Source organism: Sus scrofa, chromosome 9, assembly GCF_054392235.1.
Source record: "Sus scrofa isolate SSC_HxYL_T2T_F1_AM1 chromosome 9, Sscrofa_HxYL_maternal_Yorkshire_Landrace_v2.0, whole genome shotgun sequence".
NCBI classification, from domain to species: Eukaryota; Metazoa; Chordata; class Mammalia; order Artiodactyla; family Suidae; genus Sus; species Sus scrofa.
The window spans coordinates 2,936,113-2,949,657 of record NC_139391.1 but is presented as its reverse complement, the minus strand read 5'-3'; the positions used below and the strand labels follow the sequence as shown (position 1 = coordinate 2,949,657).

Genomic DNA, 13,545 nt, shown 5'->3' with positions numbered 1-13,545 from the left:
TCACATATAATCCCTCCTGCAAAAATAAGTCCTACCAACATTTCAAATTTTGTCTTGTCAGAATTCTCTCTATCTCTGTCTCTTTTTTAAATTTTTTCATGAGAGAGCCTGCAGCAATGGTGCGTTAATAAGAATTAAAATTGTTCCATGTACACAAAGACCTAGAATAAGGCTCATTGTTTTGAAGATGGCTTTGAATAGGGCTTCTTTTTCCATACATATTCCACCAAACTCCCCGTGAAAGGAATGAGTAAAATTGCTATCAAACTATTTCCTAGTTATATATATGTATATATAAATATGATAACCTGTCAGCCCAAGAAGGTTGAGGGAAAATAGCATAGCAATTAGACCAAATGTAGAAACTTTTAGGCTTGATGACAGGGACAGGAGCTCCCTGTCATCAAACCATAAAATTCCATTATAAGATTTGATACTGAAAGTGACAGGTGTAAACAACCACCAAAAATATTTGGGGGCAGGAAAAAATAATCGCTAAATTGGAGTGAGGTGGGACTCTTCTATTGAGAAGAGGGAGGACACCAGTTAGACTGGGTTAAGGTCTCCATAATGGCCTCATTTTAACTCTAAGTTTGGTTTCTGAAGTATTGTCGTTTTCTTTTTGTGGTACTGTATTACTATGGTTCTTCTTTTTTTCCAATGATTTTTATTTTTTTCATTGTAGTTGTTTTACACTGTTCTGTCAATTTTCTACTATACAGCAAAATGACCCAGTCACTCATTCACTCTCACACACACACACACACACACACACATTCTTTTTCTCACATTATCATGCTCCATCACAAGTGACTAGATACGGTTCCCAGTGCTATACAGCAGGATCTCGTTGCTTATTCATTCCATAGGCAATAGTTTGCATCTATTAGCCCCAAATTCCCAGTCCATTCCACTCCATTCCCCTCCCCTTTGGCAACCTCAAGTCTATTCTCCAAGTGCATGAGTTTCTTGTCTGTGGAAAGTTTCATTTTGTGGTATATTAGATTCCAGATATGTGATATCATATGGTATTTGTCTTTCTCTTTTACTAACTTACTTCACTCAGTATGAGAGTCTTTAGTTCCATCCATGTTACTGCAAATGGCATTATTCTTTTTATGGCTGAGTAGTATTCCATTGTGTAGATATACCACATCTTCTTGATCCATTCATCTGTCGATAGACATTTAGGTTGTTTCCATGTCTTGGCTATTGTGAATAGTGCTGCAGTGAACATGAGGGTGTGCATGTGTCTTTTTCAAGGAAAGTTTTGTCAGATATATGCCCAAGAGTGGAATTGCTGGGTCATTGGTAGTTCTTTATTTAGTTTTCTGAGGTACCTCCATACCGTTTTCTATAGTGGTTGTACCAATTTACATTCCCACCAACAGTGCAGGAGGGATAGCTTTTTTCCACACCCTCTCCAACATTTGTTATTTGTGGACTTGTTAAGAATGGCCATTCTGTGTGGTGTGAGGTGGTATCTCATAGTAGTTTTGATTTTCATTTCTCTAATAATCAGTGATGTTGAGCAATTTTTCATGTGTTTGTTGGCCATCTGTATATCTTCCTTGGAGAAATATCTATTCAGGTCTTTTGCCCATTTTTCAGTTAGGTTGTTGGTTTTTTTGCTGTTGAATTATGTTAAGTTGTTTGTATATTTTAGAGATTAAGCCCTTGTCAGTTGCATCATCTGAAACAATTTTCTCCCATTACCTAGGTTGTCTTTTTTTTTTTAATATACATAATTTCCTTTGCTGTGCAAAAGCTTTTCAGTTTGATTAGGTCCCATTGGTTTATTTTTATTTCTGTTGCCTTGGGAGACTGACCTAAGAAAACATTTGTACAGTTGATGTCAGAGAATGTTTTGCCTCTGTTCTCTTCTAGGAGCTTTATGGTGTCTTGTCTTATGTTTAAGTCTTTAAGCCATTTTGAGTTTGTTTTTGTGCATCATGAGAGGGCATATTCCAGTTTCATTGATTTACATGTGGCTCTCCAGTTTTCCCATCACAACTTGCTGAAAAGACTATCTTTTTCCCTTTTTATATTCTTGCCTCTTTTGTTGAAGATTAATTGACTGTAGGTGTCTGGATCTATTTCTCGGTTCTCTATTCTGTTCCATTGGTCTGAATGTCTGTTTGGGTTTGGTTTCTCTTACCTGAGCTGCCTGTGAATCAGTTCCACCATGTGACCTCTTGCTGCTGCTTGTGCCTTCAGGGTCACCAGTGACTTGCTGCTGGTGTTGCTCCTGTCCCTGGCATGGCTGCCTGGGACACCAGGATGTTGGGCACCTTTACCATGTTTGGGGTCATGTGGATTGTGGGCTCTGCTATTGTTGGGTTGAAGCAAGGGTCATGGATGCCTCTGTCATGTTCCAGGATTGTCAGGTTCACAGGTGCCTTTGCTGCATCTGGGGTCACCTAAGTCACGGAATCTGCAACAGCAGAAGGGCCAGAATTATGGGCACCTAATGGCTGAAGGACACTGCTGCTGCTGTCTCCTTCCCTGTTGCCATGGATGCTCTGCGTCCCGGAGGCTGGGGTCGTGGGCACTGCCTTCCCTGATGGTACCACATTCTTTGGGGTAGCAGGCTTAGCTGCGGCAGCTGAGGGTTTGGGATTGCAGGCACTCTCTGCACTGTTCTCCTGTTCTGCCTACTCCATGTATCCCAGTCCACCCACCTTTAGATGTACAGATGTGTGGATTTCTCTGACATCCTGGTGTGTTGGGCAGAGGCACCTTTATTGAGTTACGGATGTTTTACTAGTTGTGGACTGAAGGAGAGGGACAAAAGGAGTCTCGTGCCACCATGATGCTGACCTCACTCTGATCACAAACATTTCTGTCTTACAATGGCGCAGGTGAGGGTGATGCCCTGCACGTATCCCTTTGACCCTTATCATTTCAGGGCGTGCTGACTCCCAGCACTGACGTCTGTGCCATTTGCTTGGGACTTTCTTTGGGTGCCATTTCTGCTCTGCCTACATGCCCGGGCCAGAAGGGCCCAGGGAGTTAATGTCTTTTGCAGTAGCCAGGCCCTCATTGATTGTGGATGAGAGTGGGTGTGTAAATACCCCAGATGCCTCATACCTCAGCTGTGATATGCTTATGAGATACATGTTCTGCTTGGCTTCTCAGAGTTCCTCACGAGGTTTAAGATACAGTTGCCCACAATAACTTACTTGCTTGATTTTTTTCTTTTTCTAACCCCCTCTTCATCCTACCTTTTAAAGAATCACCTCCCACATAAACTATTTGCACTAAAATCCTTGCTCAGGGCCAACATCTGAGGGACCTCAAACTAAGACACGCTCACTGTTGATGATTATTTTTCTCTTGCTGCAGATTGTCTCGGAATGCAAGGTACCTCTGCTTAATCACTTGTGTTCATTGAAAACTGGGCTCTCTGGGAGTCGAAGTGGAGGAGGTAGAGGAGGAGGGAAGACGTGGGAAAGGCTCTGAACTGGCCCAGCTCCCGCATCATTAGGTTGTAGTTCTTCTTTTTCTGCTTTGAGGAGCCCCTTAATTCTGGAATTAGTCACAAATAAAACTTGGCCTAAATTCTCTGGATACAAATCTTTAAATACTTCCAAATTTGAAGTAAAAATTATGTTTTTTTAATATATCCTTTTTCAAAACTAGAGAGTCGGTGGATATTTCTTCTAAACTTTTCCCTATAATAGTTCCTTATCCCTACTTTACTGGCCCAAAGTTAGTTTTTAAAAATACTTACATCTTCACGTGGACTTTAGTTGGAATTTGAGAGGGGCTGTGATAGTTTCATTCATTCATTGATTAATTCAGCAAACATTTATTAAATACCAGCCCTGTGCCAGTTACCACGCTAGAAGTTGGAGATGTGACTGGGGGGAAACCAGGCCTAGTGCCTGCCCAAGATCTCTTTCCTTCAGGCCACTTAGAAAGGAGATGACTCAAGTCAACCTGGGCAGCACGTATGGGAGATATTGGCTCCTCCAGATGGAAAAAGCCTGTCCCTGACGCATCCCTTAGAGAATAGTAAAGGACATCTCTCAGACCCAGAAATCGGCACCAAACTGTCACATGAGTGAGAGAGACAGTTTATTAGATTTTGCCGCTGTGGTTTCTGGGCCGTCTGAAATAGCAAGCAGGTAACAATTATGTGTGTTACTTTCATGTATAATAGTGAACAATTAGGAGTAGTCTCCCTCATTATAAATGCTTTTTCAAGAAATCTATTGCAAAAAATGGAGTGATTTAAAGAAATGATCTAAAGGAAAGGAAAAACAAAGCAGGGAAATCTTGATCATGTTTGGAAGCTAAATCAGAGGATTAAGAGAGAATTTATGATACAAGAATGTGCAAGGGCATAGAGCATGCAGTGAAGACGAGAAAGATAGACTATCAGGTTTAACTGGAGGAGTCGACTCTAATGTGGAGAAGGCATACTTATTCCTCTGAAATAAAAGGACAAGGAGTGAAGATAATTCCTACACAATGCGGACAAAGAATGTCACCTTCTATATATGTAAACAAAGGATATTGCACCATCAAAGCAGGAGCCACTGCAACCACCCCCAACTGTGCTCCCTGAGGGGATTCGGGATGGAGAAAAGCAAGATACTGCCCCTAAATTGCTAAGGTGCCTCTCAAAGGAATGATTTTAATGAGCCCAGACTCATGCATCTTCTCATACACAAAAAAGCGCTAAATTCACTAACTTGAGATGTCTGGCTTTCTTTAGTTAACAGAAATCTTTTGAATTTCAACTACTTGATTTTTGTTGCAAAACTCCTCTATATCCTGGCTTCTCCCTAACCTCTTTGGAGCAGTCCCTCAGAGCATCTGAGCAGCTGCCTCCTGGGCTTGAGTCCTCAGGAAGTCAGCAAAATAAAACATAATCCTCAGCTTTAGATGGTGCCCTTATTTTCGGTCAACATACGATAATGAAGCGGTGAAAGAATGTTTGTATCTGAGGGAGATAATCACTTGTGATCTTTATTTTACCCATGATGTAGGCAGCAAGATTGAAAGTCAGGTTGTTACTGAGCCAAATTTGGGTCTACTCACCTGCCCTGGGTAAAGTCAATCGACTGACACCGGTTGTGGTGCAGCGTTCACTGCAGGACCTCAAGCAAGGAGGCCAGGACTGCTAGGGCGCAAAATGCCTGAACTTCCCGATAGGTGTCAGCAGAGCATTTTTAAAGGCAAGATGAGGGAAGGGTGTCTTGGGGTTCATGATCAGCTGGCGTACAGTACTCTGATTGATTGTTGTGAGGTGACAGGGCTGTGTCACAAGGGTTAACATTCTCAGTCCTTACGTGCCATCGTGCTCTGGGCCATCAAGTAGTTCATTTCTTCCCTTTGGTGGGGGTTTTATCATCTGTAAAACAACTCAGGAAATGTGCAGTACCTACTGTTATCTTGGTCCTTTGGAGAGGAGCTGAAGCGGAGGATGTGGGGGAGGGGTCTGTCCAGGGAAGGTGCCTAGGGACAGAATTCATCATTACCATAAACTCACCACACAGAACAAAAGCTAAAATCTTGATAAGATTCTTCACCCAGCCATTAGGTTATTACCTGTCCTTCTCTCTGCCTCCTTTCAATGTAGAACTATTACTGCAAATCTTTATGTCCATTATTCTCTTGTGCTCTATTTTATAGTTTTACTGAATCCACATGTATTCCTCTAAAAAGATTTTTTGAGTTTTTACTTCTATAAAAAGAGCATCATGGAGTTCCCGTCGTGGCGCAGTGGTTAACGAATCTGACTAGGAACCATGAGGTTGCGGGTTCGGTCCCTGCCCTTGCTCAGTGGGTTAAGGATCCGGTGTTGCCGTGAGCTGTGGTGTAGGTTGCAGACGCGGCTCGGATCCCGCGTTGCTGTGGCTCTGGCGTAGGCCGGTGGCTACAGCTCCGATTCAACCCCTAGCCTGGGAACCTCCATATGCCGCGGGAACGGCCCAAGAAATAGCAACAACAACAACAACAAAAGACAAAATACAAAAAAAAAAAAAAAAAAAGAGCATCATGATACATTATCTTTAGGACTCTTTTTTTTTTCACTTAATATGAGATTGCTGAGTTACTTATTTTGCTGTATGTCCTTCTGTGCGGGGAAGGGGGACCCCTTCCGGGGCCTGAGAATGGGCTCTTGTCTAACACTAGAAAATGAATTGTCCGAGGAGATACAAGTGCTGACAGAGCAAAAGACTTTATTGGGAAGGGGCGCCCAGGCAGAGAGCAGCAGGGTAGTTGAACCCAGGAGAACTGCTCTGCCACATGGTTGCAGCCTCAGGTTTTATGGGAATGGGGTTAGTGTAGCTGAAATGTGGCCTCTGTACACTGGCACCAATTAAGTCTCGAAGACAGAGTTTTGAGTGAAGCAGAAAGAAGAGCTTTATTGCTTTATTGCTTTGCCAGGCGAAGGAGGCCAGGATGATGCCTCAAAACTGTGTCCTGTCTTGAGAGGGGCTAGCGAGGGGTTTTATAGGTTTAGCTTGGAAGACAGGGTTCTGGATTATGGTGTCTCTATTATTTTCCCTCCAGAGATCATTTCAGAGTCATCAAGTCGACCATCGGTTGCTCCCGTGATGGTTTCCGGTTGTCTCTGGGGTTATCGTTCCTTTCTCTGGGGAGAAGCTTGCTTACCGGGGGAGAGGTGTCAGGGAGTGTTTCAATTACCAAAGAAAAAGCGAGGTGCCATATAGCTCTAACTAGAAAGTAACCATTAGTAAAAGGAAGCAATTAAGTAAGGAAGAGGTCACATGTGAAAAGCCGGTTAGAGTAAGTTAGTGGGCCAAGGCTGGACATAACATAATGGAGACTCTTTTAACTAGTTTTTAGCTGTAACAGGATTTCCTAATCGTTAACCCCTGAGTCAGCGTTTGAGACAGAGGGCAGGCCTGGGAGGCAAAAGGCAAAGGCTTTTGCTTCAAAACGCAAGGAGTCGGGGGCTTGTACACGGTTTCATGAGCTTCTGGGTTGCCTCTGGGCAGCCGTCTTGGTCAGCCCGTACTTGGTCTGTTCAGGGTCCTTCTTGGTGTCTCGCACCTCTCAGCCACGATGGATTCCAACACTAGCGATTCTGGAGGTTTCGTCTCCTCCCTCCTACGGGCCCCTCCCAAATGCTCCTGGTGAGGCTTCAGGGCGGCCCCCTGTTCCTTCTCAGGGCATCCTGTTGTGAGACACCGCTAGCAAGCGGCTGTTGTCGCCCCTGGCCAAGATTGGCAGCTTCAGTCAGCCAACCCCCCGACACTTCTGGTTCCTTTGTTGTGATTGCTGCATAGCATCCCTCTGCCGATGGACATAAGGACTGTTTTCAGATTTTGTTCTATTGTGAATAGTGCTGCTCTTACATTTTGTGAGTGTAAAGCCTTCTTTGGGGTACTTTTTATGATAAAAAAATTGCAAGATCTTGTATTTTATTTATTTTGTCGAACTTATGCAATAATTTTCTTGAGGTTTTTTTAATATTCAGAAAATGAAAACATTTTTAATTTTCTTAAAGTTGAAAGAAAAAAGATATAACTTCAGCAGGAGTTTTAGAATTTTCTGGGAAAATAAGGGATTAAAGAGAGACTAAAGAATGAGGAGGACTTGGCAAAAAACCAAATGAGTGAGAGTGTCCCGAATTAAAGCAGTGATGGGTAGAGGCAGGTGCTATGTCATGATCCCAGGGCTCTAAGCAGCTGAGCCTGCTGGATACTGGGAACGGGACGTGTGCACATCCGTACACACATGTGTGCTCGTGCATTAGCAGGAGAAACAACTTGTAAGTACAGAAAGGTTCAATAAATCAATGCTTTGATGCTAATTAAAGGTTAAGGAAAGAGGGCTTGCTATGAACAGGAACACTGAGAATTCATCTCCCTCTAGCTGGTAGTGGTCCAGGCTACAGGTGCAAGTTGGGAGATGGGGAGTGGCAGCACTTAGCAAATGCAAAAGACATGCTTTGTAATATGGACAGAGAGCTAGCCAGAGGCCCGTGCTTCTTAAGTCACGGACGCTGTTTATTTAGTCAGGGCTTTGGAAACAGCCTCAATAAATCCACATGGGATGGGAAAAAACAACCCCCAGGCTTCAGAGCTCCTTTAGTGTGTAAAGTTTCCAGGAGTCAGAGGCCAGGTGACAAGCCTGAGAGATTCATGAAAATCTTGTTTCCTGAAGCAGCATTTTCAGGGGAGGTCATGTCAGCTGAGGGGATGAGACTGTGATGCCTCCCCCAGGACTGAGCTCAGCTCAGTGTTGCTCCAGGGACAGTGAGGCTGGTGTAATGTCTCCTTTGGGCGGGTCCTCTCATACCTTTCTATCCAGATTCCTGCTCTGCTCATCCTTTATCAAGGATTCTCGCAAGAGAGAAACACATGAAACTCTAAGTACCTGGACTCAAGAATTCAGTTGGAATGAGGCCAAGGCTGTGAAGACTTTCTCACAAGGAGAATGGACAGGAGATGTTAGCAGAGACTTGCCTCCTTGCTTCCCCAGAATCCTGCCCTGGTTCTCAGCCGTCTGCCTACCTCCGTTTCCATCCCCCCGAGGACGAGCAAAGGAAGTGATGGGAGGGATCTTGGACCTCAGGTCTCAGATGCAGCCAAACACCTACCAGAAGAACCACCTCCTCTTTCTTCATCTTGGTTTTCATCCCTCAAATGAATCACAGGGCAGCAGGTGTACTCAGGCAGCTGAGTCCCTCCCCATCTAGGTAAGGGCTCTGTCTCTGTTTCAAGGAAAGGGCCCTGTGTCTGATTCAAGGAAATTGAGTGGAGTCTGGGAGTCTTGAGAAACAGGATCAAGACCTCATTGCTCTGCTTCTCAGATTCTTTAGTCCTACAGGCTTTAAAATGCACCCTTACATATAGGTATACCATAATAGATCTGTTCCACTGGCCAGATCTGGGTTCCTGTGCTTCCTGATGCTAGCGTCCTGCCGAAAGTCTCAGTGTTACCTCTGGGTCTTGAATATCCTGGCCTCTAAGAGTCTGATGTGTGTCCCTAAAATATTGGTACCTCAAAAGAGGGTCATTTGAAGTGCCTTCTCCCTATATGCCTACTTTTGACACTAAAATCCAAAGCCACAGAAAAAGCTAATTGAAGTCAATGACTTTTAAAAAATATACTAGCAATGATAGAGAGAATTCTTATAAAGATGTGCTTCCAAATTTTCAACTCCATCTTGTTCATTGGCTTTGTCTGACCGTTTCTTGTGAAGTGTAACAGTGCCCCTCTATTAATCTCAGTCTCTGCTGTCTTCTCTTGGTGAGGTCTTCACCCACCAGCAGCAGTTTTCTGGAAAAGCAGCTCAGCCTCTGCAGGTCCAGTGTGTGCCCCCTAGAACTTGTCTCCAGATGGCTCTGGAGGAGAGAAGCTGGAGGGTGGCAGCAGGACAGCAGAACTCTGAATCAGCAGGAAGACAGGCAGAAAGGAGCCTGAGTCCTAAGAATCAACATTTAACTTCAGCTGTGCTTCTGTGCTCTTTGAAATCCTGTCCAAATTCCTGGTGCAGAAATCCAGATAAATGTCACCAGCTAATTATTTCCTTCCCTTTCTTATTTTATCCATTCATCTTTTTAATTCAACAAAAGTAAAGTATTTCAAGTCACATATTTACTAGAAACAGTGCTAAGAGTTGTCTTTGAATTTGTCTTTTTGTTGCTGTCAACAGGCAAAGAAGTTCTTCCCGTCAGTATTTCTTAGTTAAAACCGACAGTTCTGGTTTTGTGAGCTGAAGGAAAGAGCTCAGACCCTAAGGGACAGTAAGACAGTTTGACAAGATTTTTCTGGTTGGCTTCCTGCCTAGACTTGAGTGTGGCAGAAGTGCAGGGAGGATATTCTTATATAGTTTCAGTGTCCTGGCCCTTATAATGCTATTCCCTCTCCGTTATCACCCTGACTTTTTTTTTTCTTTTCCTTAGCCACCTTATGTTGTTCCTCAGCTTACAGCTTGTATAAATGACATGAAAGTGATTTTATAAAGTTTTCTTCCTGAAAACTCACTCATATGGACTGAATATGCTACACTTTCATTCACATATTAATGCTTGCCAGCAGATGTATGTAGGTGTTTGTGTAATGAACTTTTCACATCTATCTAATTCCTTAGTATCAAATATAGCACCTGATACCTGGCAGGTCCATAGTAAATATTTCCTGAATGAATGAAGGAGCTAGGTCAGGTGAGCCTTCCAATTTCAGGATTTTATCATCCAGCTGCTTAAAGGTCCCAACAACCCTAAGTTGAGAAGCATGGTGACATCAACAGAAGACAGGAGTAGAAGCAGATGATACGAGGAAAGATTAAATATTTGCTCAAGAATTATTTCCTCTTCCAGAGTTCCTCCTCAGTCCTCCATGCAACTGTGAAGGGCCTGTGTTCACGTAGCGGAAGCGAAGTGAAGACTGTTCCATCGCCCCACACACTCTGCTTCCCCTCCTCAAACCCGCCCACCAGTCCTTTCACAGAGAGTCAGGGTGCAGCGGGACCAGCATCCATCCTCATAGTGCTAGCACTGTGAGATTCAGGACTTTCCTATTTTGTTGTTGTTCTCCATCTTGCTTTGACTCTCAAGTGATGGGAAGGCTGTGAACCGTTTCTATAAGGTCCCCTCTTTTATAGCTCACCTCTTCCACTACATGCCCTAAACACAAACACCTTGCCATACCTCTTCGAATCTCATCTCTTGCCTTTGTTTCTATCCTGAGTCCTCCTGAGCAGATGTCTTATGATTACCTGCAAATAGGCAAACACCTTTGGTACTTGTTCCTGAAGGTTTATCTCAAAAATCTATACTATCCAGACCATTCAGTTTCAGCCCAGAATTCCCTCTCCCTCCAGTGGAATGTGGACTGCCCATCAAGGACAGGAGGACAGTTTAAGAACACAAGAGGCCAAGTGGTCCAAGAGCCAAGAGGTTCCCTGTTGAGAAAAGTATCAAGAACAAGACTGGAAAGTGAAGGGAGAGGTCACCTGTAGGGGAGTAGACAAAATAGAACTTTATTATATTAAAAAAAAAAACCTTTAAAAACTGAATTGGAATCCCAGGTATATTTTAAGCAGAAAAACAACTGAATTTGAAGCCAACATTCAGTATATTTCTTTGTTAGAAAGACAGGTATGTCTTCATCTATAAACAGACATGTTTTCTTGGGCTCATTTGGTTGGATTTCTTATATAAAGATGATATGCTACTACTGACCATTCTTGCTTCCAGTTTATAGGATGTTTCATAATAATTTCAATGAAAAGATTCAGAAATCCAGAAGACAGAGGCAAACTTAGCTACCAAGAGGAAAAAGATATCATCTAATAGGATTCGGATTGGTGACCCAGTAGTGATAGGAGATAATAGAAAACTAGGGTGAACTCCCTTAGGCTTTCCTCAAGATCACCTGGTCCTAGGCGTCTAAGGGACAGCCGAGAATGGAGCACTGGAACTCCACCCTGGGAAGTGGCTTCATCTTGGTGGGGATTCTCACTGCCAGTGGGTCTCCTGGGCTCCTCTGCACCACAATCGCAGTCCTGTACATGCTGGCCCTGACCAGCAATGGCCTGCTGCTCCTGGTCATCACAGTGGATGCCCGGCTCCACGCGCCCATGTACCTGCTGCTCGGGCAGCTGTCCCTCATGGACCTCCTGTTCACGTCTGTCGTCACTCCCAAGGCCCTCGTGGATTTTCTGCTGGGGGAGAGCACCATCTCCTTTGGGGGCTGTGCCCTTCAGATGTTCCTGGCACTGGCACTGGGTGGCGCCGAGGACCTCCTCCTGGCCTTCATGGCCTATGACAGGTATGTGGCCATCTGCCATCCTCTGAGCTACATGGTCCTCATGAGACCGGGGGTCTGCTGGCTCCTGGTGGCCACATCCTGGGTCCTGGCATCCCTGAGTGCTCTAGGGCACACCCTGTATACCATGCACTATCCTTTCTGTAGGTCCCGAAAAATCAGCCACCTGCTCTGTGAGATCCCACCTCTGCTGAAGTTGGCCTGTGCCGATACCTCCAGATACGAGCTCATGGTGTATGTGACGGGTGTGACTTTCCTCTTGCTACCTCTTTCGGTCATTGTTGCCTCCTATGCACTGATCCTGCTTACTGTGCTCCACATGCCCTCGAGCGAGGGGAGGCGGAAAGCCCTGGTCACATGCTCTTCCCACCTGACTGTGGTGGGGATGTTCTATGGAGCCGCCACGGTCATGTACGTCCTGCCCAGCTCCCTGCACAGCCCCGGGCAGGACCGCATCACCTCTGTCTTCTACACCGTGGTCACCCCAGCCCTGAACCCCCTCATCTACAGCCTGAGGAACAAGGAGGTGCTGGGGGCCTGGAGGAGGGTCCTGGGAAGATACTTGCTTATAGTTACTAAGTAGACGTGGTTGAAGCCTAAGATTCAAGCAACATCATGTAGCAGCGAGCAACAGCAGTAAGTTGAGGTTGAGCCTTTAACATAAGCGGAGGACTGCCCTCACCGGCAGTGGATTCTCAGGCATTTCGGGGAGAAGTGACTTCCGAAGATATACCGGGCTTCTTGTTTATCAGGGAGGTGGTTGTTCAGGCAGGTAGTTGGAATGAATAATCAACTGCGACCGCATTTGTGCTCTGACTTGAGGAGCGACTTGCACTGATTACATAAATAACGACGGACGCCTACGTTGAGATTGTGGGAAAAGCTGAGCATTTTTATACTGCCTGAGATGAAAATTACAAAGTAGAAACCAATAAAATAGAATGTAGAAGCGCCCAGATTTCAAGTGAGGATTAGAGGGACAGTAACAGTGAGAGACATGTGTTGTGAATATTTCTCGTATTTTTTAAAAATGTGATTTACATTGAAACAGACCTTTTTTGAAACATGGAGACAATTGGCAGTTGAGTATATGTATACGTCTGTGTCCACAGGAAGGGAAGGATACAATGTACAGCTTTCTACACAGCTTAAAATATGTTTTATTTTTATCATTTGATTTATCAGTGTGGGAAGATTTATAACAAAAATGGGAACTTAAATCTATCCAGTTAAGAAGTTCCAAAACACCCTGACTCACATAGTTGGATTTTTTTTTTCTAGTGAGATAGCTGCTTTTTAGTTATTGAAGACAGTGTAAAATGATATACTTCTTATACAGAAAACTTTGGAAATATATCAGGCCATGAAAATGTATATACTCTTTGACCCAGTCAATCCCACTGCTGGGAATTTATACAAAGAAAATAAAAAACAGAAGAAATGTGTACACAAATATGTTGCAGTAATAAGCATCAAATTGGAAACAAATTAAATGTCTGATTAGGGGAATGGATGAGTCAATTGTAAAACTACAGAGAATAAAGGTTTTTAAGTTGAGAATTAAAAGCAGACTTTAACAGAATTTTTATTTATTTATTTATTTATTTTATTTTGTTTTTTAGTGCCGTACCTGTGGCATATGGAGGTTCCCAGGCTAGGGGTCTAGTCAGAGCTGCAGCTGCCGGCCTACACCGCAGTTCACAGCAATGCTAGATCCTTAACCCACTAAGCAAGGCCAGGGATCGAACCCACAACCTCATGGTTCCTAGTTGGATTCGTTTCCTC

The 13,545-nt window shown here is 44.0% G+C and overlaps 1 protein-coding gene across 1 annotated transcript; it reads left to right on the top strand.

The window, feature by feature from the left end:
• Nucleotides 1-11,181: 11,181 nt before the first annotated feature.
• On the top strand, nt 11,182-13,258 carry LOC100738640 (olfactory receptor 2AG2-like). The gene has a single exon (XM_084978177.1). The coding sequence runs from the start codon at nt 11,399-11,401 to the stop codon at nt 12,341-12,343; it is 945 nt and encodes a 314-aa protein (XP_084834303.1). The 5' UTR covers nt 11,182-11,398; the 3' UTR covers nt 12,344-13,258.
• The last annotated feature ends 287 nt before the right edge of the window (nt 13,259-13,545 follow it).